General features: G+C 43.5%; 2 protein-coding genes and 1 long non-coding RNA gene across 6 annotated transcripts in view; 2 read left to right on the plus strand and 1 right to left on the minus strand.

Annotated features, from left to right (window-relative positions):
- Nucleotides 1–25,496, minus strand: part of LOC306646932 — a 332,017-nt gene that overhangs the window by 251,476 nt on the left and 55,045 nt on the right. The window lies entirely within an intron of this gene.
- On the plus strand, nt 1,196–13,950 carry LOC306646918 (zinc finger protein 844-like). 4 transcript variants are annotated; one of them, XR_013759999.1, is made up of 5 exons: nt 1,196–1,299; nt 1,897–2,033; nt 11,969–12,095; nt 12,304–12,364; nt 13,247–13,950. XR_013759999.1 is itself a non-coding variant. In XM_079115774.1 (4 exons), the coding sequence occupies exons 1-4, from the start codon at nt 1,343–1,345 to the stop codon at nt 13,623–13,625; spliced, it is 609 nt and encodes a 202-aa protein (XP_078971900.1). In that variant the 5' UTR covers nt 1,212–1,342; the 3' UTR covers nt 13,626–13,950. The 4 variants fall into 4 exon arrangements, 2 of the variants coding, with proteins under 2 accessions (XP_078971900.1, XP_078971901.1); XR_013760000.1 differs by having other exon boundaries at nt 1,212–1,384; XM_079115774.1 differs by lacking the exon at nt 1,897–2,033 and having other exon boundaries at nt 1,212–1,384.
- LOC306646927 (uncharacterized protein) overlaps nt 24,592–25,496 on the plus strand; it is a 101,602-nt gene continuing 100,697 nt past the window's right edge. Inside the window, exon 1 of the mRNA XM_079115798.1 lies at nt 24,592–25,197. Coding sequence (XP_078971924.1) covers nt 25,195–25,197 — 3 coding nt within the window. The 5' untranslated portion in view covers nt 24,592–25,194. The remainder of the gene's footprint in view (nt 25,198–25,496) is intronic.

Raw genomic sequence — 25,496 nt, forward strand, 5'->3', positions numbered from 1 at the left:
ATTTCAAAAAGGACCACTGAACTTCTTTATGGTTTTTGTTTGTTTGGTACTGGGAATTAAACCCAGGGGTACTTAACCACGGAGCCACATCCCCAGCCCTTTTTTATTTTGAGACAGGGCCTTACTAAGTTACCTAGGACCTTGCTAAGTTGCTGAGGTTGTCTTTTGAGCTTGGGATACTCCTGCCTTAGCCTCTGAGTCTCTGGGATTACACGCGTAGCAGCATTAGCAATTTAGGCCCCAAGCAATTTGGTAAGACCCTATCTCAAAAAATAAGAAGGCTGGGGATGTGGCCCAGTGGGTAAGCAACCCTAGGTTCGACCTCTGGTGCCAAACGAGAAGGAAGAAGGGCAGGGCTTTTAAGCCCTTCCATGGTTGCACCATAGGGATTTCATCCTCTTTACAGTGAGACTCCTGATGTACTAGAAGCTCTTTATTGCCACCAGTGGGGTTATTCCTAGTCAAACAAGCCGGCTCCACAGGGGGGCATCTTGGAGCCTGATTGCGCTTTAGTGGCATGTCAGTTCAACTAAACAGGTGCCAGGAGGAAACCTATGGTCAATCCTTTCCCCAGAACTTTCCAGCTCAGTCACTCCCCGAGACTGTCCTATCTCAGGTACATGGGTAAAAAACAGGAAGGGAAGGAGGAAGAGAAAGAGAAAATCCAGTGTAAAGACAGGGCCAGGTTTTTGTTTTGTAATTGTAGATAGACAGAATGCCTTTATTTTTAAGTAATGCTAAGGATCCAACCCAGTCCCTCACACATGCTAGCCAAGCGCTCTGTCACTAACTACAGCCCCGGGACAGGGCCAGTTCTGAAAAGCCAGGATCAAGTACTTTTTAATACTCTATTATCGGGCTGCGGTTGTGGCTCAGTGGTAAAGTGATTGCCTGGAATGTGTGAGGCGCTGGGTTCGATTCTCAGCGCCACGTATAGATACATGAATAAAATAAAAGTCCATCAACAACTAAAACAAACAAACAAAAACCCCTATTATCTTTCAGGGTAAATCAGTTCAAGCCGGGAGCTGGAATTTGTCATTTAGTCTCCACTCGGCCAGGGCCAGGCAGTGGATCCTTCCCGCTGCCGCTCGGAGCTCTGACGGTGGGAACCGCATCGCTGCCCTTTGAGGAAGCGGGGGCGGGTCTTACTATCTGTCCAATCAGGAGCGCAGTTGGGAGGGGTATCCGCCCCCTTACTTCCGGCGGTGCTTCCTGGAGCCGCCGTAGCCTCGGTAGCTTGCTGAGCGACGTCTCAGGCAGCTCAACCTCTATCGCTCTGGGACCGTAAACAGCTACGTGCTTTTTTAGGAGGGACTCGGGGAGACCCAGAAGACGGGAGATGGTGTGTGTGGCGTGGCGGAGGGCGACGTCAGCAGGCCAGGTAGGAGGGGCTGTGGGCGCCAACGCGGGCGGGTCTGCCGCCCTCGTGGCGGGGCTGCGGGCAGCCGGGACCCGGTGTTCTGTCCCGACCGTACGTGGCTCCTTGGGCCCCGAGCTCTCTCTGCGCAGGTCGGCCCCACAGCTCCGCGACTCCCCGGACTGCGATGGCCGCGGGAGGGCCACGGGGAGAACCGGACTCGCCCGTGACGTTTGCGCGGGAGGAGCCGTGGGGTTCTGCCTCCTCGCTGCCTCGCCCTGGGTCTTCGCTTTCCCCGGAGCCTTAGTGCTGTGTGAGCAGGCCGTCAGGGCCACGGCCTGGTGGGCTCAGCAAAGCTCTCCCTTGGTGTGAGTGCGCTGCTTTTGGCTCCGTCCGGCTAAATAGCCCAGGGAGCCATTTGGATTGTCTTTTCTCGACCGAGATTCCCATTCCTCTGATCCAAATTGGTAGTCACCTGATTGGATGCTGGTATTGAGGAAAAAGACTGAAACGATTCTTCCTCTCTGGATTCGCAGACTTGTGAAAGGAGAAAAACTCTCCCCAAGGAAAAGCAGATGGCGCCAGAACTCAAAAACTCAAAAAGCACACTTCAGCACACAGCCCAGTCCAGTGTTGGCCAGGATTGTGGACATCCAGAGAGCAGGATTAGCAGGTGCGGGGGGCAGGAGTGGAGAGGGTGTCCTGTGTGACACGATGATGAGTCCTAATATTTCAAATGTGTCATTTACAGGTCAGCATTGCTCCTTCTTCAAAAGGGTTGTTTATTTGAGCCTCAGTTTTTCATTCAGTGTAAAACGTATCAGTTGAGCTTGAAAGATAAAATATTTCGAAAGAGACAAGTATACAGGTGAATTTTATAAAATACAAGTGTGTAGTCTTAGCAGAGAGGGGTGGTGCACACCTGTAATATATCAGCTGCTGGAAAGACTGAGCGTTCCAAGTTCCAAGTCAGCCTGGGTAAATTAGCAAGTCCCTGTCTGAAAATAAAAAATAAAAAGGGATGGGGTGTGGCTCAGTGGTAAAGTGCCCCTGGGTTCATTTCTCCAGTACTGAAAAAAAGGGAAAAAGAACTATGTAATCTTATACTCTGTTAATATTTTTATCCCTCCCCCCCTTTTTTTTTTTTGCCCCAGAGGGTGGTTATACTATAAAGCTGCTCCCTCACCCTTTATGCTGCAGCCATTTCTCCCCCTCCCATCTTACAACCTAGATTGTCAGTCTGTGAACATCCTAGCTAGTTATTGGTCCACTAGGCAGTCTGCGAGTCTCCTTCTTAGTCATTAGTCTCTTGTTAGCTGGTGAAATTCCAATACTTAGGAGAAGTTCCTTTGCCATTTTCTCTCTTTTTCTTTCCCGTCGTCCACCTAATAAAATCTCTGGTGTGAGTTCCTGTATCTGGAGTGGCTTTCTGGGTGCTGAGGGTGGACCGTGACTCAGACTGGGCACCCCAGAGTGCTTCCCTGGATTCAAAGTTCTGAGCTGCCTTGGGACCCGAACTGAGCCACATTTTTTTTACAGTGGTTATTATGCTTCTCAGTTCTTTTTCATCTTTTCAAGTGGAAATCCAATACTTAGTCTTGACAATGCTACTGGAGGAACGAAAATTAGGAAATGACAGGCTACGATTATGAATGAGGGAAATGAACATATTTCTACAAGAAAATGTGATAAATTGGTGAAATACAAAGATTCATCAGTACCTCTCCTTGTGTCAGTACCTCTCCTTTCCTAGGTGGAGAATTGTCCCTGTAAATAACTTTGATCTCTCTCCTCCTACCTGGACTTAGGAGCTTAATGCTAAACCCTATGGATCATGGCATGGTAACACCAAGAAATGTTCCAGTATATTTGCTAAATGATTCAATGTCATGGAACAAATATTTAAATGTCATGTCTGTTGTCTGAAAAGGACAGATATACTTGTGCTTTTCCTTTTGAGCAATAAAATACCAATGCCTTAACCATTACCTTCCCTCCTGTAAACACAAATACTGAGTTTGAGTTATCTTGATGGATTTTTCAAACTGGGTATTTTCTCATTATAAAGTAAGTGAATTGTAGCCAGGTGCATTGGCACACATCCAATCTCATAACCTGGGAGGCTGAGACAGGAGGATTGCAAGTTTGAAGCCAGCCTCAGCAACTTAGCGAGACCCTTTCTCAAAAGGAAAAGTAAAAAGGGCTGGGAATATGACTCAGTGGTAAAGCACCCTTGGGTGCTTCCCCAACCCCTGCCAAAAAAGTTATTGTGTTGACTGGAGAGCAGAGGTCTCCCCCAGTGATTCCAAGCCGAGGCAAGTAATGAACTTATGAAGGGAGATCATGGGAGGATCCTTAGCTTCTTCCTGGGAGCCTAGCCCTGAATATGTCCTAGCCTGCTCACACCTAGCACAGAAAGACACTTGGTGCTAAGACACTGGAAAGCCTGGATCCACCTGCACCTTTGGGCAGCATTGGACCGGAAGGGGAGATATGTTTATTTCTCTCACACTGTGGTTCTTATTCCTGAGCTGTTTCTAGGTATTTTACAAAGTGAAATGTTGCTAGGTGTGGTGGTCCACACCTATAATCCCAGCTGCTTAGGAGGCTGAGGCAGGAGGATTGCAAGTTCAAGGCCAGCTTCAGCAACTCAGCTGAGCCCCTAAACAAATTAGTGAAACCCTGTCTCAAAAAATTAAAAGGGCTGGGTTTGTAGCTCAGTGGTAAATTGCCCCTGGGCTAAATCCCCAGTATCAAAAATAAAAAGTGAAATGTTGATTGAGGGAGGACGTGACTTTATTTGAAAGGAGTACTGTAGTAGGGAGAAAGCCCCAGCTATAAGGTCTGCAGATATCCCAATGGTTAGGCAGAAAGGGCTTCCTCCACCCCCTACCCTCAGGAGGTAGATAAAAGTAGAGAACAGAAAGAATGTGGGAGAGGAAGGGATGATGGAGGGTGGAACACAAGATCCTGAACCAAGGAAGTCTTCCCCTGAAGACAGCCTGTTGTTAGGGTGACAGTAAAGGGAAGGTCGTGTGCTGGCTCAGGCTGAAAGTGGGTCAAAGATCACAGGCCTGGAGGAAGAAGAGAACTTAAAAGTTTGATGAACAACTATGTTACTTACACTGATCAGTTCAGCTTAATCATATGAGGCAAAAAGCAAGAATTTGAAAATATGAGTCTGGTTTAACAGGTGGGGGCAATGTCACCTAAGTGTAAAGACTGCTTCTCCAGAACAAGAGTGATGGGACTTGATTTCTTATATTATTGCTACTTACCCAGACAGCTGAACTTGGGTGAAATTAAACTCTCAGCAGTCCGATTTTGCATCCACAGAGTTGGTTTAGTCTCTGACTCAGATGCCTCTGGGTTCTGCTGGAGTAGCATTTGTGAATTTAAGAATCTCTTTGGGTCTGTGATATAATAAAAAATATATTTGACCTCTGTCTCCAGTTTCTGGTGCATATGTCCTTAACCCCTTTGGAATTTCCTGAGTGATAGGAATATCTGTTCATAACGAGCCTCTTTCAGGAATTATCCCATTACACTGATGGGATAACTTAGATATCTGGAGGTAGATATCAGCTTCAGGACTGGTGACTAGACCGCAAACCTGCTTTGGACTGGCATCTACAGTGGGGGTGGTGTGGTGAGATTGAGCACTGAACTCGTATGGGCTCTGTTAACTCTGGTGTCAGAGTCGAATTGGGGCACAGCCAGTTGATGCTGGAGAACTGGCCGATGTACAGTACGCATCATGTATTTTGTACCTGAAGTGATGTCAAAAAATGATAATTCAGAACTTTAAACCGGGTGAGTGGTCCTTGGTGAGAACTGAAACAATGGAAGACTGTGAGGAAGGGACAGTAGGGGGTGTGGAGTCCCTAGGATTAAATTTCCTGGCTATTTGGCTTCCCTCACTTGGACTACCTCTCCACTGGGGCAGGCCAGGCTCAGGAGCGCAGTTGGTCTTGAGTGTGGGTCCTCTGTGAACTCTTGACGACGCCCTGTCTTCTCCAGGCTGCTCCCTTTGTACAGTTCTGCTGCCAGACAACTCCAGCTTAGTTAAGCAGTCAAGAATGGCCTATCTTTCAAGATTGAAGTGTTAAGATTTTGATTTTCTTGGTTTGAACCTGAGTGGATAGAACGGTTAGTCCTGAAGAAGCAGAGAATTCTTGAAGTAAAGTGTTTCATACTAAGTTTAAGTAAGCACCGAAGCACCTACGGCATCCCCATCCAGGTAGAATGGTCAATTTCGGAGTGTCTCCCTGCTGTCACCTACCTCAGTACCCAGGGACCATAATTCCTACTTCTCGAAGTTCTTATGACTTTACCCTGATTTATCATGAGGCAGTTTTGCTGGCATTTTGAAGATGTGAATAGTACACTTAATATCCCATTCCTCTGTGCTGGAAAGACCTCTGGGTTCTTTCCCTATTTGTTGCATACATGCTGCTCCTGGTGCTGTACCTAGATTCACTTATTCTGGGATTTGAATGGTTTGGGGGTTATTTTTATTTTATTTTATTTTTAAAACATTTTTTTTTTAATTGCAGATGGGCACAATACCTTTATATATTTTTATGTGGTGCTGAGGATTGAATCCAGTGCCTCACATGTGCTAACCAAGCACTCTACCACTGAGCTACAACACAACCCTGTTTTGTTTTGTTTTTTTTGTTTGTTTGTTTGTAGTTGTAGATGGATGGCATGCCTTTATTTGCTTATTTTTGTACACGGTGCTAAGGATCCAACCCAGTGCCTCACATATGCTAGGCAAGTGCTCAGCCACTAAGCCCCAGCCCCAGCCCCCTGGGGTTTATTTTTTAATTTTTATATTTTTAATTTTTTTTAGTTGTATATGGAAACAATGACTTTATTTTTATGTGGTGCTTTTTCTGCATTCCCCAAATTTGATGAAATGTATATTAATTTTCATGTAGTTTGAAATATTTAAATTTCTGTTGACACTTTTCTTTGACACATGTATTAAAGTCTATGGTTTAGGGCTGTAGTTGTAGCTCAGTGATAGAGCGCTTGCCTAGCACATGTAAGGCACTGGGTTTGATCCCCAGCACCACATAAAAATAATAAATAAAGGTATTGTATCTGTCTACAACTAAAAAATAAAAATAAAAAAAGTTTGTGGTTCAATCTATAATAATTTGTAGTTTCTCCTTCTGCTGTTAATTTCCACTTCAGTTCTGATATGCTGAGAGCATAGTTTATATGATTTCTATTCCATTAGATTTGTTGTGGTGTGTTTTATAGCTCAGAACCTGGTCAATATTGGTGAGTATTCCATATAATATTGAGAAGAATGTATAATCTATAGTTATTATGTGGAGCATTCTGAAATATTGACTTCAGTTAATGGATGATACTTTAAAAAATTTTTTTAGTTTTTTTTTTTTTTTTTTTTTACCATTTAGATACCTATTTCATTTCCACGCCCCCTCATTTTAGACATGTAAAATGTTATCACTGCTGTTAGATCCACATCAAAGACTCAACTCCATAGAGAAGTGGGGGTTAGGGACCACGTGCAGAGGGAAACACGTCCAAATTGAGAGCTTGGCCTCCACCAGATTCCCTGCCCCTCCTCACACGTGCATGAGGCTGGTGTCAAAGCACCACGAAGAGACAGAGAAGGTCCAGGTCCTTCCTGAACAGCCCTTTAAAGGAGCAACCAGGAAAAAACACTGCGAACTCACTTCTGTACATCCCAAGGTGGTCTTCAGGCTGTGTGGAGACGGGGCACTCATCCAGTTGCAGTCCCCAGATGATTCTGATCCTCCAGGGTACTGAACGGGTAACCTGCCGCATCTTCTAATACAAATTCTATTTTCCAAAGAACATTACTTGGTCATAAATATCAAGGTTTCCTTTCCTTCTCCTCCAAGAACATGTCTCCCCCGCCCTCACTCTAATTGTGATTGACATTTAAGACCTAAAGAACAGTCCCCAAGTTGTTAATTCATGATATAACCAGGTAGCCAAGACAGATCCCAGTGCACTTCAGTTCTGGATACACTCATTTACTTCCTCGCTCATCACAGGAATTTATCTGACTCTCTAAATGAAAATCTGGTTCATTTTTTTATTGGGTATTCTGAGAAAATAAAATAAAGTGAATAATCACAACACAGGGCTGGGGTTGTGGCTCGGTGGCAGAGCGCTTGCCTGGCATGTGGGAGGCACTGGGTTCGATTCTCATTTTTTTAGTTTTTGATGGAACTTTATTTTTTTTTTATGTATTTATATGTGGTTCTGAAAATTGAACCCAGTGCCTCACACATGCTAGGCAAGCGCTTTACCACTGAGCCACAACCCCAGCCCTAATGGATGATACTTTTGAGTTTAACTCTATTATGCCTATATTTTATCTGTCAATTACTAATATGTGTGTGGAAGTCTTCAAATATAATTAGATCTATATTCTCCTTGTAGTCTTCTAAGTTTTGGGTTCATATAATATGACTCTATACTTAGGAGCATCCATATTAAGGATTGTAATGTCTTCTTGGAGAACCTACTGCTTTATCATTATTTGATCCCTGTATTCCTTGTAATTTTCCTTGAGCTACTGCCTGATTAGTCTGAATTAATATAAGCACTCCAGCTGTTTTCTTAAATATCTTTTTAATTGTCAATGGACCTTTATTTTATTTATTTATATGCGATGCTGAGAATTAAACTCAGTGCCTCACACGTGCTAGGTGAGTGCTGTGCCACTGAGCCACAACCCCAGCCCCAGCTGTTTTTTCAGTTAGTGCTAGAAACATCTCTCTCTGCATAACATAATGTCTTTATTTTTATTTTATTTTAAAAATATTTATATACTTTTAATTGGTACATAAAATTGAATTCATATAATTTAAAAACTCATGCTTTGAAATATATATCCATTGTGGAGTGCCTAAGTTGAACTAACATGTCTACCATTTTTGTGTGTGTGTGTGGTAAAGACACTTAAAGTGCAATCCTTTGATTTTCCAGAGTACGTTATTATATAGGTTGTGGTCAAACCAAACAATAGGAAACACCAATGGAACGTATCCATTTATCTTCGTTCGTGAATAACTATTTGCTGTGGTCATTGACACTTGGCACTATCATATTGTCTGAACTTTATGCTTTTGGTTATGAAATAGGACCTACTTGACAGTTGATTTATTGACTACTCCTTCCTTGTAAAAGACATGGATCTTTTTTCACATATGGTGTTTTTACCTACCTTTAAATACATTATGATCCTTTTCCCAGGTTGTTTTGTTTTGTTTTTGTACCAGAGATTGAACCAAGGGGCACTGAACCACAGAGCCACGTCCTCAGCTCTTTTAAAAATATTTTATTTAGAGACAGGGCCTTGCCAAGTTCTGAGGCTGGCTTTGAATTTGGGATCCTCCTGTCTCAGCCTTCTGAGCTGCTGGGATTACAGGCACCACCCTGCCCAGCTTACCATTTTTTAAATCATGCATTCATTTGTTTTAACTTAGCAGAGTAATCCTTTCATATCATATGTGTTCCAGTTATTTTACTTATGCTTTCTTGTCTTTACCTCCTTGTATTTAAAATATTGAAGTCTCTTCCTTCGTCCAGAAAAACTTAACATTTTTTTCTAGGACTAGGATTAAGCCCAGGGCCTTGCACGTGCTAGGCAGGAGATCTTTTATTTATTTATTTATTTATTTTTATTGTAAACAAATGGGATACATGTTGTTTCTGTTTGTACATGGAATAACAGCATACCATTTGCATATTCATACATTTACATAGAGTAATGCTGTTTGATTCATTCCATTATTTTTTCCTTCTCCCCCCACCCCCCCACCTCTCTTTTCCCTCTATAACAGTCCCTCCTTCCTCCATTCTTGCCCCCTTCCCACCCCCCATTATGTGTCATCATCCGCTTATCAGTGAGATCATTCGTCTTTTGGATTTTTGAGATTGGCTTATCTCACTTAACATGATATTCTCCAGTTTCATCCATTTGCCTGCAAATTAGGCAGGAGATCTTGCATTGAGCAACGTTCCCAGCCCCTCTTGCCCCCGTCCCACTTCATTTGTTATGTTGAGATAGGATCTCACTAAGTTGCCCATGATGACCCCAAATTTGGGATCTTCCTGTCTGGGCCTCCTGAGTAGCTGGGATTACAGGCCTGTGCCCCTATATCTGTCTTCAAAAGATTTTTGACTAACATCTTGAAGCCTTTGAGTTTTATTTTTCACATTTGAATGTATAGTGAATTGATTACTGTGCATGAAATAGGGGGAAGTGGGGGGGTAATGCAGTTTCCAGTTAGATACCAGTTTTCCCCTACCCATGTATTAAAGTGCTTTTTTTTTTTTTTTTTTTTTTTTTTTTTTGTGGTGCTGGGGATTGAACCCAGGGCCTTGTGCATGCAAGGCAAGCACTCTACCAACTGAGCTATCTCCCCAGCCCTTAAAGTGCTCTCCATCTCTGTCACTCTTCTATTTAGTACCTGTGCTATTATTAATCTACTTTTCATGTATGTGTAGATTCAATGACCATTATTTTCCTACACTTTAGTCCACTGGTTTATCTCTATCCATTAGTAGCAGGATGTTCTGAACATTATAGTTTCAAAATCCTTTATGTATTTTAGGCAAGCTGTTACTTTCCCATTTGGAATTTTTTTGGTTATGTTAGGATTTATTATTTTAAGAACCCAGAAACCACTCTGGGACATGGGAACTCACATAAGAGAGTTTATTAAGCAAACAGGCAGAGTGTCTCCCTGCAGGGTAAGAGAGAAAATGAGAGGAAAAAAGAGAGAGAGAGAGAGAGAGAGAGAGCACAAGAGAGAGTGTGAAATGGAGGAGAGAGCATGAAAGCGAAGAGAGAGAAAGAATGGCAGGGGAGCTATTCTTAAGCAGTCAAATCCTGCGGGCTAACAGGGGACCAATAACGGAGAAGGATACCTGCAAGCTGACTGATGAACCAATAGCTATCTAGGATGTTCACAGACTGACAAGCTAGGTTGTAAGTTGGGAGGTGGGGAAATAAATGACTGCAGCATAAAGGGCGGGGGAGCAGCTTTATATTATATTATAATTATTCCTACTAGATTTGGTAAAGTAGTTTTGGTTGACTCCTAAAAGATCTATTTTGGGGGAATTTAGGGAATTTTATAGAAAAATGTGAGAGGAGACATTGAGTTCTTAAACATCTATGCCTCTTTGCACCTTATTTCACTTTCCTTTGATATTTCCCAATAAAATATAAAGGTTTTTGATAAAGGTTTTTAATTTTTAATTAGCCCATAATAATTATGTATATTTTGGAGCACCATCTGATATTTCAGTACTTGTGTAGAGGGTGTGATGAGCAGATCAGGATAATCGTCACATCTATCACTTCAATTGCTTACCATTTCTTCATGCTGGGAATATGCAAACCCCTCCTACCTATTTTGAAGTATTTGAACAGCAAATTGTTCCCATTAATAGTTATCCAGTTCTGCTACTGAGTATTTATCCTTCATTAGTCTTATCAAATATTTAATTAAACTGTATGTAGAGGATACTAGTTTCATGCTTCCAGATGGCCCTTAATGTAACCTTAGAGGATGTGCTGCATTCTCCAGGTGAAAAGCAGTCGACTACTAAAGTTGTCAACTACTAGCCAGTAAGGAAGCTTATTAGAGTTCCAGCATCCATGCCAGGCATGGTGGCACACACCCATAATCCCAGCTCCTGGGGAGGATGATTCAGGAGGACCTCACGTTCAAGGTCACCCCACGCAATTTAGTGAGACCCTGTCTTAAGATAAAACTTTATTGAAAGGGCTGGGGATGAACCTCAGTAGTAGTGCACTTACCTAGCATATGCAAGGTCCTGGGTTCAGTCCCCAATGATGCAAAAAGAGGCGGGGGGATTCATTGCCCAAACAAGATTTTGAGGGCTGATCAGGTAAGCTCATTCTATTGAGCAGGTAAGAAAAGTGCAGTTTTGAAGGGGGAAACAGGAGTGAAGGAACTTCCCATACTATTTGCATAAACCAATTAGGCAAATCAAGTTTTTCCCCTCGGTTAGGTAATTGAGGTCCATCCCAATTCCAGTTTCCAGCTACCAGTAAAGAAGGTAGAATGAGTGAATAAGTATTTCTAAGGATGAAGTCTCAAGACTGCTGATGTTAAGTCTGTTGCCTACTCTACATCGTAGGTAGTGGGACTTGGACAGATGCTATAGGCCCATGGTACAAGGAGATATTAGGGATGCCCCAGCAGTATATATGAACTCCCCAAAGTGACAAGTGTTCTTGTTCTGCTATTTCTGTACAGAAGCATTCAAATCTAGCATCAGAAAAGCTCTGTGAGGGGCTGGGGATATAGCTTAGTTGGTAGAGTGCTTGCCTTACAAGCATGAGGCCCTGGGTTCAATCCCCAGCACCACAAAAAAAAAAGAAAAGAAAAAGAAAAAAAAATCTGTGTGAGAGAACATGGGTATGAACAAAGAGAAAGAATGTCATAACCAAGTTATGCAATAAATGTTTGTAGTTTGCAGCACTGTGTAACCTTGTTATGAATTGAGTATAGGACCCCAGGAGCTGTCGGTCTCTGAAAACATATTGGATTCTTTTAGGGGTTTGTGACCTCTGAGGATGTGACTGTGAACTTGACCTGGGAAGAGTGGGCATTGCTAACTGGTTCCCAGAAGAAGCTCTGCAGAGCTGCGATGCAGGAAGCTTTCAGGAACCTGGCCTCTGTAGGTAAGGGTGGCATCATTCCTTCATCTAGTCAGTTAGGAAACAAGGATTTTTTTTTATTCATCAATGCTGTTTAAAGATTTGGAATATGAAAAGGGAATACTTTGGTAAAAAATCCAACATGATCTTAATGTAATATGAACCTATACTCTTATAAATTTTCTATAGTATTGTAATAATTCATAATGATTTTTCTGGGTCTACATTTTAGGACAAAAATGGGGAGACCAGAACATTGCAGATGAGTACAGAAATCCCTGGAGAAATCAAAGGTAATTTGAACTCACAAGAGAAAGCAACATTCCTCAAGAAATTTGGAGTGAGTTGGAAATATTTAAAACATGCAAACAAAACAAATAAACCCAGCTTCAAAATTATTTTTTTCAGAATATTTTTTCAGAATATTTTCCCCAAAACTAAATATAGGTTGAGCATCTTTACTCCCAAAATTCAAAATCCTAAATGTTCTAATATCCTAAACTTCTTGAGCATCAACATGATGCCACAAGTGACATTTTCTAATGATTTAACGTGTAGAAGCCTTATTTCATGCACAAAATTATTTAAAACGTTGTATGAAATTACTTTTAGGCTTTGGGCCTATGGTGTATGTAAAACCTAAATGAATTTGACTTTATACTTGGTTCCCATCTCCAAGATACTGCATATGTATTTGCAAATATTTCAAAATCTGAAATTCAAAGCACTTCTGAGCCCATGCATTTCAGATGAGGGATACCTAACCTGTACTTACATGTGACTTAGATGGTCAGTGTTTGCAAAATAGTTAAGTTGGAAACAGTATTAAGAAACCCTAGTGAGAACTGGGATTTAGCTCAGCAGTGAAATGCTTGCCTCGTGTGTGCAAAGCCATGGGTTCAATCCCCAGTTCCAGAACTAAAAAAAAAAAAGAAAAGAAAAAAAAAAAAAAGAAGCAAACCCCAACCAAGAAACCCCAGTGAATACTACTGCTTTGACAATATCAGTGGTTGAACCATCTTGCCAAGCATTCAGTCCATATAAGTTCCCTTGGTTTATATAGGTATAAAGCATACACACTTCCTGATGGTGTTAACATGTAAGCTAACACATATTAATAAATGTAAAACCACTAATAAGCAAATCCTTTGTAATGTCCTGCTTTTTTGTTACAGAAGTCAAGTTGTAGAGAGACTCACTGAATATAAAAATAGTAGACAGTGTGAAGAAATGTTTAGCCAGACTCCAGATGGTATTCTAAACAAGAAAATACTTCTTGGAGTCAAGCCACATGAAAGCTGTGTGTGTGAAATGGTCCTTGGTCATTCATCCCTTAGGAGGCACATCTCATCTGGCTCTACATGCAGGTGCAGAGGACGTAAGTATGAGGAGCATAGAGAGAAACCCTATGAATGTCAAAAATGTGGTAAAGCCTTTAGGCGGCCCAGTTACCTTCGAGATCATGAAAGGACTCATACTGGAAAGAAACCTTATATATGTAAGCAGTGTGGGAAAGCCTTCAGTCTTCCTGTTTATTGTCGAAGACATGCATGAACTCACACTAGAAAGAAACCTTATGTGTGTGAGCAATGTGGGCAAGCCTTCAGATGTTCCAGTTTCCTTCAAATACACAAATGAATTCACACTGGAGAAAAACCTTACGTGTGTAAGCACTGTGGGAAAGTCTTCACTCGTGCCAGTACTCTTCGAATACATGAAAGAAACCACAATGGAGAGAAACCTCATGTATGTAAGCAATGTGGGAAAGCCTTCAGAGAGTACAGTAAAATGCAAAGACATGAAAAGATTCACTGGAGGGAAACACTACCTATGTAAGCAATGTGGGAAAGCCTACAAGGGCTCCAGTAACCTGGAAAAACATGAAAAGATTCACAGTGGAGAGAAGCCCTATTTGTAGAATGTGGGAAGGCTTCAGGGTACAGCCACTGTAGCACACATGAGAATGCAGAGTGGAGAGGACTCACATCAGTGTAGGTTGTGGGAACACCTCTTGTCATCTTGGTTCAGCGCACTGATGTAGAAGAACATAAGGTGGAGAGACGCTGCTTCAAGAGAATGTATGGAAGTTTTCAGTTGGCCCACACGTAAGGAAGCATACTGGATCAAAGCCCTGTGAATGTGAGAAACATAAGTTGTCAGTTGTGACAAATAGTTTGAATATCCCATGGAAATTCCTCATGTTGTAAGTCCTATGAATGTTAAGTCACATGAAGAGCCTGATACAAAGTAATTTGTATAAAATGCTCTCGAAAATATCCTACCTGAAGTAAACCTTCTAAAAGTTATGAGTATTATATTCATCAGTGGCTCATTCTTTTTTTTTAATATTCATGTGTATTTTATTTATTGATGGACTTTTATTTTATTTATTTATATGCAGTGCTGAGAATCGAACCCAGTGCCTCACATATGCTGGACAAGCACTCTACCACTGAGCCACAACCCCAGCCCCAGTGACTCATTCTTAAAGTACCTCTCTGGACTAGTGTGTCTCATTATTAAATTTTTTGGGTAGGTGCCAGGGATTGAACTCAGAGGCACTCAACCACTGAGCCACATCCCCAGCCCTTTTTGTATTTTATGTAGAGACAGGGTCTCGAGTTGCTTAGGGCCTCACTAAATAGCTGAGGCTGGGTTTGAACTCTCAATCCTCCTGCTTCCGCCTCCCATGTCACTGGGATTACAGGTGTGCGCCATCGTGCCTGGCTCATTAATTTTGAAAACAAACATGGTGACGATTCTGTAAGTATAGTGCAAGCAATAATTCATGAGTTTTATAGGTCATGTTTGTTTTACTCAAGGCAGGTAATAAAATCAGGGTCATCCTATTGGCCTCATGTGGCAGATTCTAGATATTTTTTACCTTTTATGTAGATTCCATGTGTTATTTTCATGGAAAAATGACATTTGGAGCTGGTGCTATAGCTGCTGGTAGGGCATTTGCCTAGCGTAGACCAGGCCATGGATTCAGTTCCGATAACTGCAATAGAGAAAACAGTTGTTAAGCCAGGTGTGGTAGGTAGTGCACACCTGTAATCCCAGCAGCTTGGGTAGCTAAGGCAGGAGGATCACAAGTTCAAAGCCAGTCTCAGCAACTTAGTGAGGCCTTAGGCAACTTAGAGACCCTGTCTCAAAATAAAAAATTAAAAAAAACAAAAACAACAACAAAAAAAAACGGCTGGGGTTTATGTGGCTTAGTGGTTCAATGTGTGGTACCAAAAATAATAACTAATAAAAAAAAATTTTAAAGACATTTAGAACTGGGGATGTACTTCAGTGGCAGAATGCTTGCCCAGTATGCGTCAAGCCCTGGGTTCAATCCCTAGTACAGAAAAAAGCAAACCAAAAAACATATTTTGGGTGTATTTATTTTTCTATTTGTCTTTCTGTGTCTGTAAAAGGGGCGAGGGAGGGGCTGCTGGGAAGGGAGTGCAGGGCCTCGTGCGTGCTAACAAAGCTCTTGCACTGGGCCATACCACTAGCTCTGGTATTTTTGTATTTTGATGATTTTTTTTTTTTTTGTACTGGGGATTGAACTCAAGGCCACTTAACCCCTGAGCCACATCCCCAGCCCTATTTTGTATTTATTTAGAGACAGGGTCTCATGGAGTTGCTTAGTGCCTCGCCATTGCTGAGACTGGCTTTGAACTCCTGCTCATCCTGTCTCAACCTCCCAAGCCACTGAGATTACAGGCATATGCCATTGTGCCTGGCTCCCGATGAATTATTTTTTTAAGTAAGATTTTTGTACATGTTTCTTCCAAGGTATTTATTTGCTCTTTCAGACAAGTTGCAGACTAACAAGTTGTCTTTTATTTACTGAGAAGATATGTGAAAATATCCCATTATAATCTTATCAGATCAAGTTTATAATTTTCCCAAGTTTTTTGTTTAACATTAGCAGTTACTATTAACTATCTGAATACAACTTAAGGTGTTTTTGTCCTTACAGATTTTACTTTCCTTGCCGGGCACAGTGGTGCACACCTGTAATTCCAGTGACTCAGGAGGCTGAGGCAGGATTATAAATTCAAAGCCAGCCTCAGCAATTTAGCGAGACCCTATGCAACTCAGTGAGACCCTGACTCAAAAATAAAAAAATAAAAAGGGCTGGGAATGTGGCTTAGTCGTAAAGTACCCCTGGGTCAAATCCCAGGCAACCTCCCCAACCATACACACACACACACACACACACACACACACACACACAATTTATTTTCCTTGCTTATGTCATTAAACCTGAATTTTGGCCATAATTTCTCCTTCACGCCTCATAGTGAAGTTACACTGTCCTGGAACAAGTGCCCTCCTGCCGGAAAGCACCAGGCCCGTGCCTTTATGACGATGTAATGAATTGTGGTAATAAATCTCTTCCACTCTAACGGATCAGGTGGTTAATCAGCAAGGGCGTTGCCAGCAGGATCTCTTACAGGTCTAGTGTTCGTTATGTGTGAGCTGATTTCAGGGTAGTGAGGGGTTTCCTGTTGAAAACGCTGAGAGGCTGAGTGGCATTCTACTTGGTAATCGCAGTTCCTACCTGTAAGGCAGTGATGATGTGGAAGTAAAACTCGATCACAAGATGTACCAGTGAGTCACATAAATAAGAAAAGGAGAATTGTGCTCAGTTTTAGGATTCAATAATATATATTTATTTATGTAAATAAATAAAGGTACATTGACTGGAATTGGGGCTGTGGCTCAGTGGTAGAGTACTTGCCCAGCATGTGGGAGGCACTGGGTTAGGTTCTCAGCACTGCAAGTAAATAAAATAAAGGTTCATTGACAACTAAAAAAATATTTTTAAAAAAAGTACATTGTAGCTAGGCATGGTGGCAATTGTCTGTAATCCCAGTGGCTCAGAGGATGAGGCAGGAGGATCCTAAGTTTGAGGCCGGCCTTGGCAAGTGATCAAGACTCTGTCTCAACATGGCGGGGGAGGCATCTCAGTGACAGAGCACCTCTGAGTTCAATTTCTACTACGACCAACTCCCAAAAAGTACCTTGCAATTTTAGGTGTTAATGTAAATCATACTTTCTCCTCATTTTCTGAAGTCTCCCTGAGTCTTATAGACTTTTTCAACCTTTTTGCACAATGTCTAGGTAAGACCATGGGGTAAAAATACTGCAAAAATATTTCAAAAAGTTTTGGACACTACAATCAATATTAAATTCTTTAGAAGCACTGAAAGAAATAAGCAACTCAGCTGGCCAGTTGCCAGCTGAGAGTGGCAACTTGTCAAGAGTGGATTGGCTGACAAGATCCTGCAGTGGCTGGTGACGTTGCCCTCTGCTGGTTAAGGAGCTCTCCCTGTGTGGTACAGGCCATCCTGGGATGCTGAGGGGACCATCTGTACTTGCTGACTAAGGACACGTCATGCCTAATGTTGCCCTCTAACTTCTCAAAGCTGCCACTCTCTCTGTCATGGGTTTTCTGTGTTGGAACAATAGATCTATATATGTAGCACTACACAGAAGCCACAAAAGTTGAAATGAAGTTTCTAGAAAAATTAGATGAAGCTTCTAGGAAAGATCACTTCTTAGCCCTGACTTGTCATTTTGCCAGGTTTGGCTTTGCTCATTCCTGTTTAGTAGTCACTAGACATTTGAGTCACCGACCATGTTTTGGGAGGTGTAGAGAGATCAAGATGCCCAAGGCGTGATTTCCGCGGTGGCAGAATCGCTGGTTTGCCCTCGGCCTGAGACGATGGTAAACGGCGCCCCCTTCCGTTCCCGTCTGCCGCCCTCCAGGCTGGTTTACACAGTTCCGTGACCGGCAGGTGGGTCTCCTGCACCCGGCTGTGCCTTCGCGCAGACGTCCAGCTCCCTCGTGCCCTCTCTCCCTGGCATTCTGAAGCCTCACTCTCTCCTCCGTTGAACTTGGCTCGCCATCGCTCATCCGTGGTCCAGTCTGCTCGGTGCAGGTCAGCGGCCCTTTCTGGACTTCTCTACTCAGCCCTTTCTGGGAACTGAGTCTCTTCCCCTCAGTCTGTACTTCGTGGCCTGCTGTGCAGCTTGGTGGGATCTGGAGGTGGGGCTCTGAAGGTGGTCGGGTGGCATGAGCGCCCAGGATGGGCTCTCACGCGGCCAGCCCCCTCAGTAGAGTGAAATCACTAACGCATGAGCACAGCAGAAAGCTCCCCATCTGCGGGCCGCGAAGGGCCTTTGCTAGGGAACAGGGCAGCCACAGCCGCCCGCACTTCCCAGGCTCCAGAACTTCTGTGGGGCCAGTTGGCCTGTGGGGTTTGTTACAGGAAGTGAGGCCGAGCCTGCCAGCCGGCCTCTTCCCCATGTTAATAGTGCACTACACCGTAGCATCCCTGCGTGGGTCTACCAGAAACAGCTCCACGTCCCCCACGTTTCCTCCCACTTTGTCCTTACACGTCATTGACTCCGACTTGGTCTTCTATTTCAGAGAAGAATCAGGGAAGAAATGGAAGCACCCTCAAAACTAGTGAGTGCCGGGGCTGTGGCTCAGCAGCAGAGCACTTGCCCAGCATTGTGGGGCACTGGGTTGGATCCTCAGCAAAGGTATAAAAAATAAAATAGGAATTCTTTTTTAAAAATAAAGGTATTGTGTCCATCTACAACTAAAAATATATATTAAAAAAAAACTAGAGAGAGAAATTGAGGAAGTTCCTCAATAGATAATTACAGTAGGTATTTCAGGAAGCCCATGTGGTTTGTGGACCATGAGGCCAGCAAGAGCAGGGGTGAAGGGTCATCAGGAGCCCTTCAGGAGCAACATGCAGTTACCAGAACTCAGGGAGACCTTGAGCTTCAACATCATTAGATGCTGACTCAGTAGGAGCTTGGCCTTTAGCAGAGGACAGCAGGGTGGAAGGCAGGAGAATAAATGTCTGGTCTTCTCCTGTTTGCTGCCTTCTGCTGACTCCTCCCTTCAGCTGAATGCAGGGACTGCAGGAGTCTGTAGTGATACTGCTCAGATTCTTGGTTCACAGGGCTGGGTTGCAGTTTAGTAGCATGTCAGTTCATCTAATCAGGAAACAGCTGGATATTTGTGGTCATACTTTCCCCAGAACTTTCCAGCTCAGCCTTGTTCAGTTGCTGAGGATGGCTTTGAATGTGTGATCCTCCTGCCTTAGTGTCCCAAGACACTGAGATTACAGGTATGTGCTATCATGCCTAGCTACTTTATTTCTTTGCTCCCAGCTCTGACCTTAGCAGTTGCAGTTGCTACTTCTTGGAATGCTCTCTCCATGTCTAGATTCTCATATTATTATTTTTTCAAAATATTAGTTGTTGATTAATTTTTGTTTATCGAACCCAGTGCCTCACACTGCTGGGCAAGCCCTCTACCACTGAGCCACAATCCCAGCCCAAGATTCTCTATTTCTTTAGCTCTAAGTTCTTGAGGATTCCCACTCTGAACCCCTCTCTAATGCACCTTCCCAACCCTACCTACTAGCCTCCATCACTCATAACAGCATCTATTCCTCTCTCAAGTTATGTGACTTGCTTACTAGTATGGTTTTGTGTCCCTGGCTCACCAGTTCCCACTCTAGAATGTAAACTCCCAGGTTCCTGGTAACTTCTTTTGTTCTTGACCTCATCCCCATGCCCTGGCACATCCTTCCTGAATGACTAATGAGATTCCCAGGAGAAGCCTATGGAGGGCTTCTTGGAAAGAGACCTGTAGAAGCCTCAGGTCCCCAAAGAGATACTGGGAGAATCTTCAGCCTTCAGTCCACAGAGATAGTCACATAATCACCCCAGGGCAGGGTGGAGTACCAGAACGTTGAATTTGAATCTTTTTCTGAATTAGTCATGCAGTATGATATTCTTCCCAGTCAACAATGTGATCAGGAAATGGTAAAGAACTGATAACTCTGTACTGTATTCAGTAAGTTAGGTGACATATTCAACACTTCTTTAGAAATCAGGCCTTGTTAGATCATTTTCCCCTGGTGAGGCTAATGGAAGTGTTCTGAGTACATTCAAGGAATGCCAGGCTAAGCCAAGATTTTCAGTAGATTAGGTGTATTAAATGCATTTATAACATGATGATGAGTTTACCAGGGTGTAACCTGATCATAAGGGAAGGACCATCTGTCAACTTGTTACTCAGAGTCTTACTGATATGGTGGTTAGCAGAATGCCTATCTCAAGAGATTGTTTTCTGAGTTGCATGCAAGAGTGTTTGTACAACAGTTCCCAGGGTAGAGTGAGTGATCAATAAATAGTGGTGTCCTTGATATGGGAGTGTTGTGGTTTCGTTGGCTTTCCTCTGCTTGTAAGTGAAAAATCTTACAACTATGAGTTCTTGGAAATAAATGTCAGAGCTCAGATTCAAACTTGAAATGAACATGTGGTCATGTGCTGTGTTCTGAATGTTTTCCCCAAAGTCCTGTGTGGGAAATTTAGTCCCCAGTTCAACAGTATTGGGAGGCAGGGTCTCTGGGGAGGAGTTTTTACAATGGGGGATGTGCCCTTATGAATGGATTGATGTCACTCTAAAAAGAGCTTGTGGAATCAAGTTGTTCTGCTTTGTCCCTCTCCCTTATGCCACATGAGAATGCAGCAAGAAGGACCTGTCCAGTTGCTGGTGCCATGATTGTGGATGTCCCAGCCTCTGGAAGTGTGAGAAAATAAATTTCTGCTTTTTAGGAATTACCCGGTCTCAGATATTCTGTTAATAGCTGCATGGAGCTGACTAGAACAAATTTAATGGAGGAAAGATATGGATATTGCTGGAACAAATCACCTAAAATGTGGATGTGCCTATGGAACTGGGTAGTGGATAGAAGCTGGGACAGGTTGTGTGTGTGTGTGTGTGTGTGTGTGTGTGTGGCTGAGGAATCAACTCACAGCCTCACACATGCTAGGTAAATACTCTGCCACTGAGCCAAATCTCCAGCACTAGGCCAGACAGTTTTGAGCCCTTTTCTTTTCTTTTTGTTTCTTCAGACAAGGCCCTGCCAAGTTTCTGAGGCTGGCCTCAAATTTGTGAGAACTTGAGGTCCTTTTGCCTCAACCTCCAGAGTTACTGGAATCACAAATGTTCTCTACCATGCTTGGTGTTAATGTACATACATTTATAATGTGCCCAAATGGAATAACACTAGAGAATTCTTTCCAGTTTTTGATGTATTCAGGCAGTATTATTTACCTGTTACTGTATATTGCTGTGTCTTTACCTAATTCCTGCCAGAGTAACATGGAACATGGATGTAAGGTGGATTCTTTGTCTTGTGAATTTGAAGAATGAAATCCACAGACAATAGGGCGAGAGCAAAATAATAGGATTTATTCGAATAACAGAAAGCAGAGGTCCTGAAGAGGAAGGGGTTCTAAGAGAGGTGCCAAGAGTCTCTATTTTCTAGGGGGTTTTATGGGCTTGATCTATCCCTATATTTGATTGGTAGGAAATAGGATTCAGAAAGGGGCCAATTAGCTCGGTATTTTGTTTTCTTCAACAAATCTAGGGAAAGTAGTTTTTAAACTTTTATTAACCTAAAGGTGGGGGTGAGTGTTTGTTGGCACAAGAGGAAGTGCTTTAGAGAGGATTTTTGTGGTTAGCCATTGCTAGAGGTAGAGTAGGTGTAACTAAGGAGCTACTGTGACTGAAGCTGTTGGGGACAGTGACAGTGTTTCCCAGGCCCGACATCTCCATATAGGATGGCACGGTCTCATTCCCTCTTTCCCCTTCCCGAGGCCCTTATTCCATTAGCTTGTGGAGGGTCTGCTTTTCTGTATCGCCAGGGGCTCCATTTTCTGCCTCCATCATATCTTACCTGCCTTCTCCCTGGTAACACAGTTCCCTCACTGCAAGAAATACCGCTGGGAGCACTGCCTCATGCTGCCCTACAAACAGGCGGGAGAAGCCACCGTAGATAGCCAGGAACACATTTCTTGGTATGTAGTGCACATATGGTTTTCTGTTCTCAATTTCCACCATTCTACCCTCCCATCAGCAGTGTGCAAGGATTCTTTATTCCTCCTACCCTGACCATCACTGGGCACTTTCTAACTTGGGAAAATTCATTGATAAACAGTGAAATGCAATGGCCATTTTTCGTTTCCTTCCTACATTCTTTCCTGCCTCCACTCCCTCCTTTTCTTCCTTTTGTCCATCCTTCCTTTTGCCCAGGTAACCTCTCTGCCAATTATCTGCTCATATTCGATGCTCAGTTTTTGTATTCAGGTTCCTCTGTCCTGATATAACTGGTTTCTTGTTGGTTTTCAGTATTCTTCCCTTGTTACTTTTGGACGATACCTTTTCCCAACTTTCCATCTGCCTTTTAATTTATCCAGGAATAACCTTTGTTGATCACAAATCCTAAATTTTGTTTTTCCTGTATCTTTATAAAGTTAACTTGACATTTGTGGTTTTGCATATTTATTTAAGAGGTCTTGCTGGGCTTGGTGGCAGCCTGGAATCCCTGCAGTTTGGGAGGCTGGGGATCATGAGTTCAAAGCCAACCTCAGCAACTTAGCAAGGCCCTAAGCAACTCAGTGAGACCCTGTCTCTAATAAAATATAAAGAATGGTCTGGGGATGTGCCTCAGTGGTTGAGGGCCCCTGGGTTCAATCCCGGGTATCAAATAAACAAATAAATTGATGACTAAATAACTTTTTGAAATTTCTGCTTTGATTCCTCACATGATAAGTAGCAATAGTTAAGCCAATGCAAACAAAAACCCTTTAGGATCCTCCATAGTTATTGAGTACACGGGGAACTAGAGAATAAAATGTTGGGGAGCTTTATCTGAAACTAGGTACAGAAGCTCATCCCTTGGAAAAACTGATGAGTGAGAGTCAAGTGTTGGGGAGAATGGAAAGCTTTATTGAGGATGTTACCAACCTGGAAAGGAGGACGACTAATACTTCAATTTGTTCTTTCTAGGTCTTTGGGGAGGTGAAGAATGTTTATATGACGATCATTTAAGGGGCTGTGTGCAGAAATCAGCACTATCTAAGGAATCTGAGCCAGGCAGTTTGTTATTTTGGATTCTTTGTAAATGCATTCTCTTGTCTTCAGAGTAGTACAGTCCAGCTTGGGTCAATTTTGTGATCAACAACCAGTTTCTGGAGTCTGCTCTGAAAAATGAACAAGATCACCAGAATGCAGAATGAAGGCCAATGAGAAAAGGAACTGGAATCAAGCAAGATGGAATCATTGATGGCAACAGTCTGTCATAGGGTGCCTTTTTCTTTCCAGTAGAAATCTGACCCAAAGATTAAGGCAGCAAAGGACACACAGAAAATACAGAGAGATTCCAAGCTTTTTCATTGGTTTCAGCCATTTACATGTCAAAGTGAAGAGGGAGTATTTTCTGCAAAAGCAGCCTCAATCCCTGAATAGTAATCTAAGGAATCATCAACATCAGAACCTACGTGACAGAGATATGATCTACAATGTAAAGCTCGTGGGAGACAAATAATGTAGTAACCAACTCTGTAAACTTTTGAATTAGTAATTTTTATGTCAAGTAAGAAAAATTTAAAGTTACAGGGTTTATTTAGGTCTTTCCTTGGTAGCAAGTCATTTTATTTTTGGTACCAGGGATTGAACCCTGGGGATGTTTAACCACTGAGCTGCATCCCCAGCCCCTTCTACTTTTTATTTAGTGACAGGGTCTCACTAAGTTGCTTAGGGCCTCGCTCAGTTGCTGAGGCTAACTTTGAACTCTTCTCAAGTCACTGGGATTACAGGCGTGTACCACCATGCCTGGCTCCCAAGCTTTTTCTTTACAATATGTGTTGATATTGGGAGTCACTTACTTTTATGTAAATGATAGGTTGATATATTTTGAATGATATTTACTGGTGTAAAAGCATGTGAAACATGACTTTTGGCAGTCATTCTTATGTCTGGCAAGACTGTGTTCCCTGTTCTCATTCTAATGTATCTGTATTTGTTTAAGTAATTAACTAATTAATTAATTTGGTATAGGAGATTGCCCCCCACAGGAACTTTACCACTGAATTATATCCCCGTTTTTTTTTTTTTTTTTTTTTTTTTTTCCATTTTGAGATAGGGTCTTTCTCTATGTTGCTTTGCTTCTGTCCCAGAGGCTGTGATTAGGTCCATCAGAGAGAATAGGTGGCTTCTAAAGAGGTGATTTAAAGAATCCATTTGGTATTCTCTGTTGAGTTGTACTCGTTAATATGGAGAATAGCCATTTCTTAGATCTTCAGGGACCATCCCTGAAGTCTGAATTACTTAGTTCTTGTGGTTGATGTGTGCTTAAGGACAGATAGCCCTGCCCAGGATGGGGAAGAAAGGTAATCCTGTTTTCCCTGAGATTAGGGAGGGGAGAATAGGGAGCTGGAGAAGGAAACATGTCTGTAAATAAAATCTTCAAGGTCAGGCTTAGAGAAAGACACATTTAGGCAATATCCTGCAGAAAGTCTATGAATTTGACAGCTTCTTTCTGGTCCCTGAATAATTCGAATATGTTTAACCTTCTGAGTTCAGGTTCTCCTTGTGACTCTGGACATTGAGTATTGCTGCCACATAACTTTAGTTTCTTTATCATTTACTCTCTTATTGGCATCTTATTTTCTTGGCTGAGGAGGAGTGAGAAAGTCTTGACCCTGAAGTCAGCTGTGTCATCCCAGGGTCCTCCAGTGTGACAACAACAGGCTTTCCTCCTGTTCCAGTGAGGCCTGGCCCAGGAACAAGGGTTGTCTCCGTGGCACACCCGTGGCCCCATTTCCAGGAGGAACAAGAGGAAGGGCCCGCCGAGGAAAGCCAGGAGCAAGCTGAGTTGCGGTGCACCGGCCTCCAGGCTGCTGCTGGTCCCGCCTGGGAGGAAGCGTGGCCTGGGGAGAACTCTGGTTGGAACACGTCACAGAGGCTCCCGGCGGAGAGGGAGGGGATCGCCGCTCCACGCCCGCGGCGCGCTCGGGGCGGGTCTTTGACCGACAGCCAACCGGGGGCGGGGCGGGGCTGCAGAGCGGTCCAATCAGGAGCGCCGGCGGGAGGTGGGTCTGCTCCGAACCGCGGGATCTTCCGCTCTGGCTCCGCCATCTTTGGGACCCGGTGGGCTCCCGAGGTTGCGCTTCCTGTTTGGCCTTGTGACCTCCGCTGACTCCGGGAGCCGCCAGGCGGACACCGGGACACACCAGAAGCAGGGAGATGGTGAGTGTGCTGGCCCAGGCGTCCTGGAGGTGGGCTCAGGGCCTGTCAGGGACCCGCGAAGCCCGCTCGGCTCGGTGGCCGCCCGGCCCCGCGGCTGGCGCGGCCTGGCCCTCGGTCCCCTGGTCTCTTCTGACCCGCGGGCGGGGCGGGGCGGGGCCGGCGCAGGAACCCGGCGTCCGCTGGGCCTTGCGCGGCGCCTCTAAGGGGTCCCGAGCCGGGGCGGGCAGCGCAGCCCCGCGTCTCCCGAGGCTGTGCGGTGGCTGCGGGAGTCGGGAGACCGGACAGGAAACCCCCGGTCT

This window comes from Sciurus vulgaris, assembly GCF_902686455.1.
Source record: "Sciurus vulgaris genome assembly, chromosome: 16".
In the NCBI taxonomy this organism is placed as follows: Eukaryota; Metazoa; Chordata; class Mammalia; order Rodentia; family Sciuridae; genus Sciurus; species Sciurus vulgaris.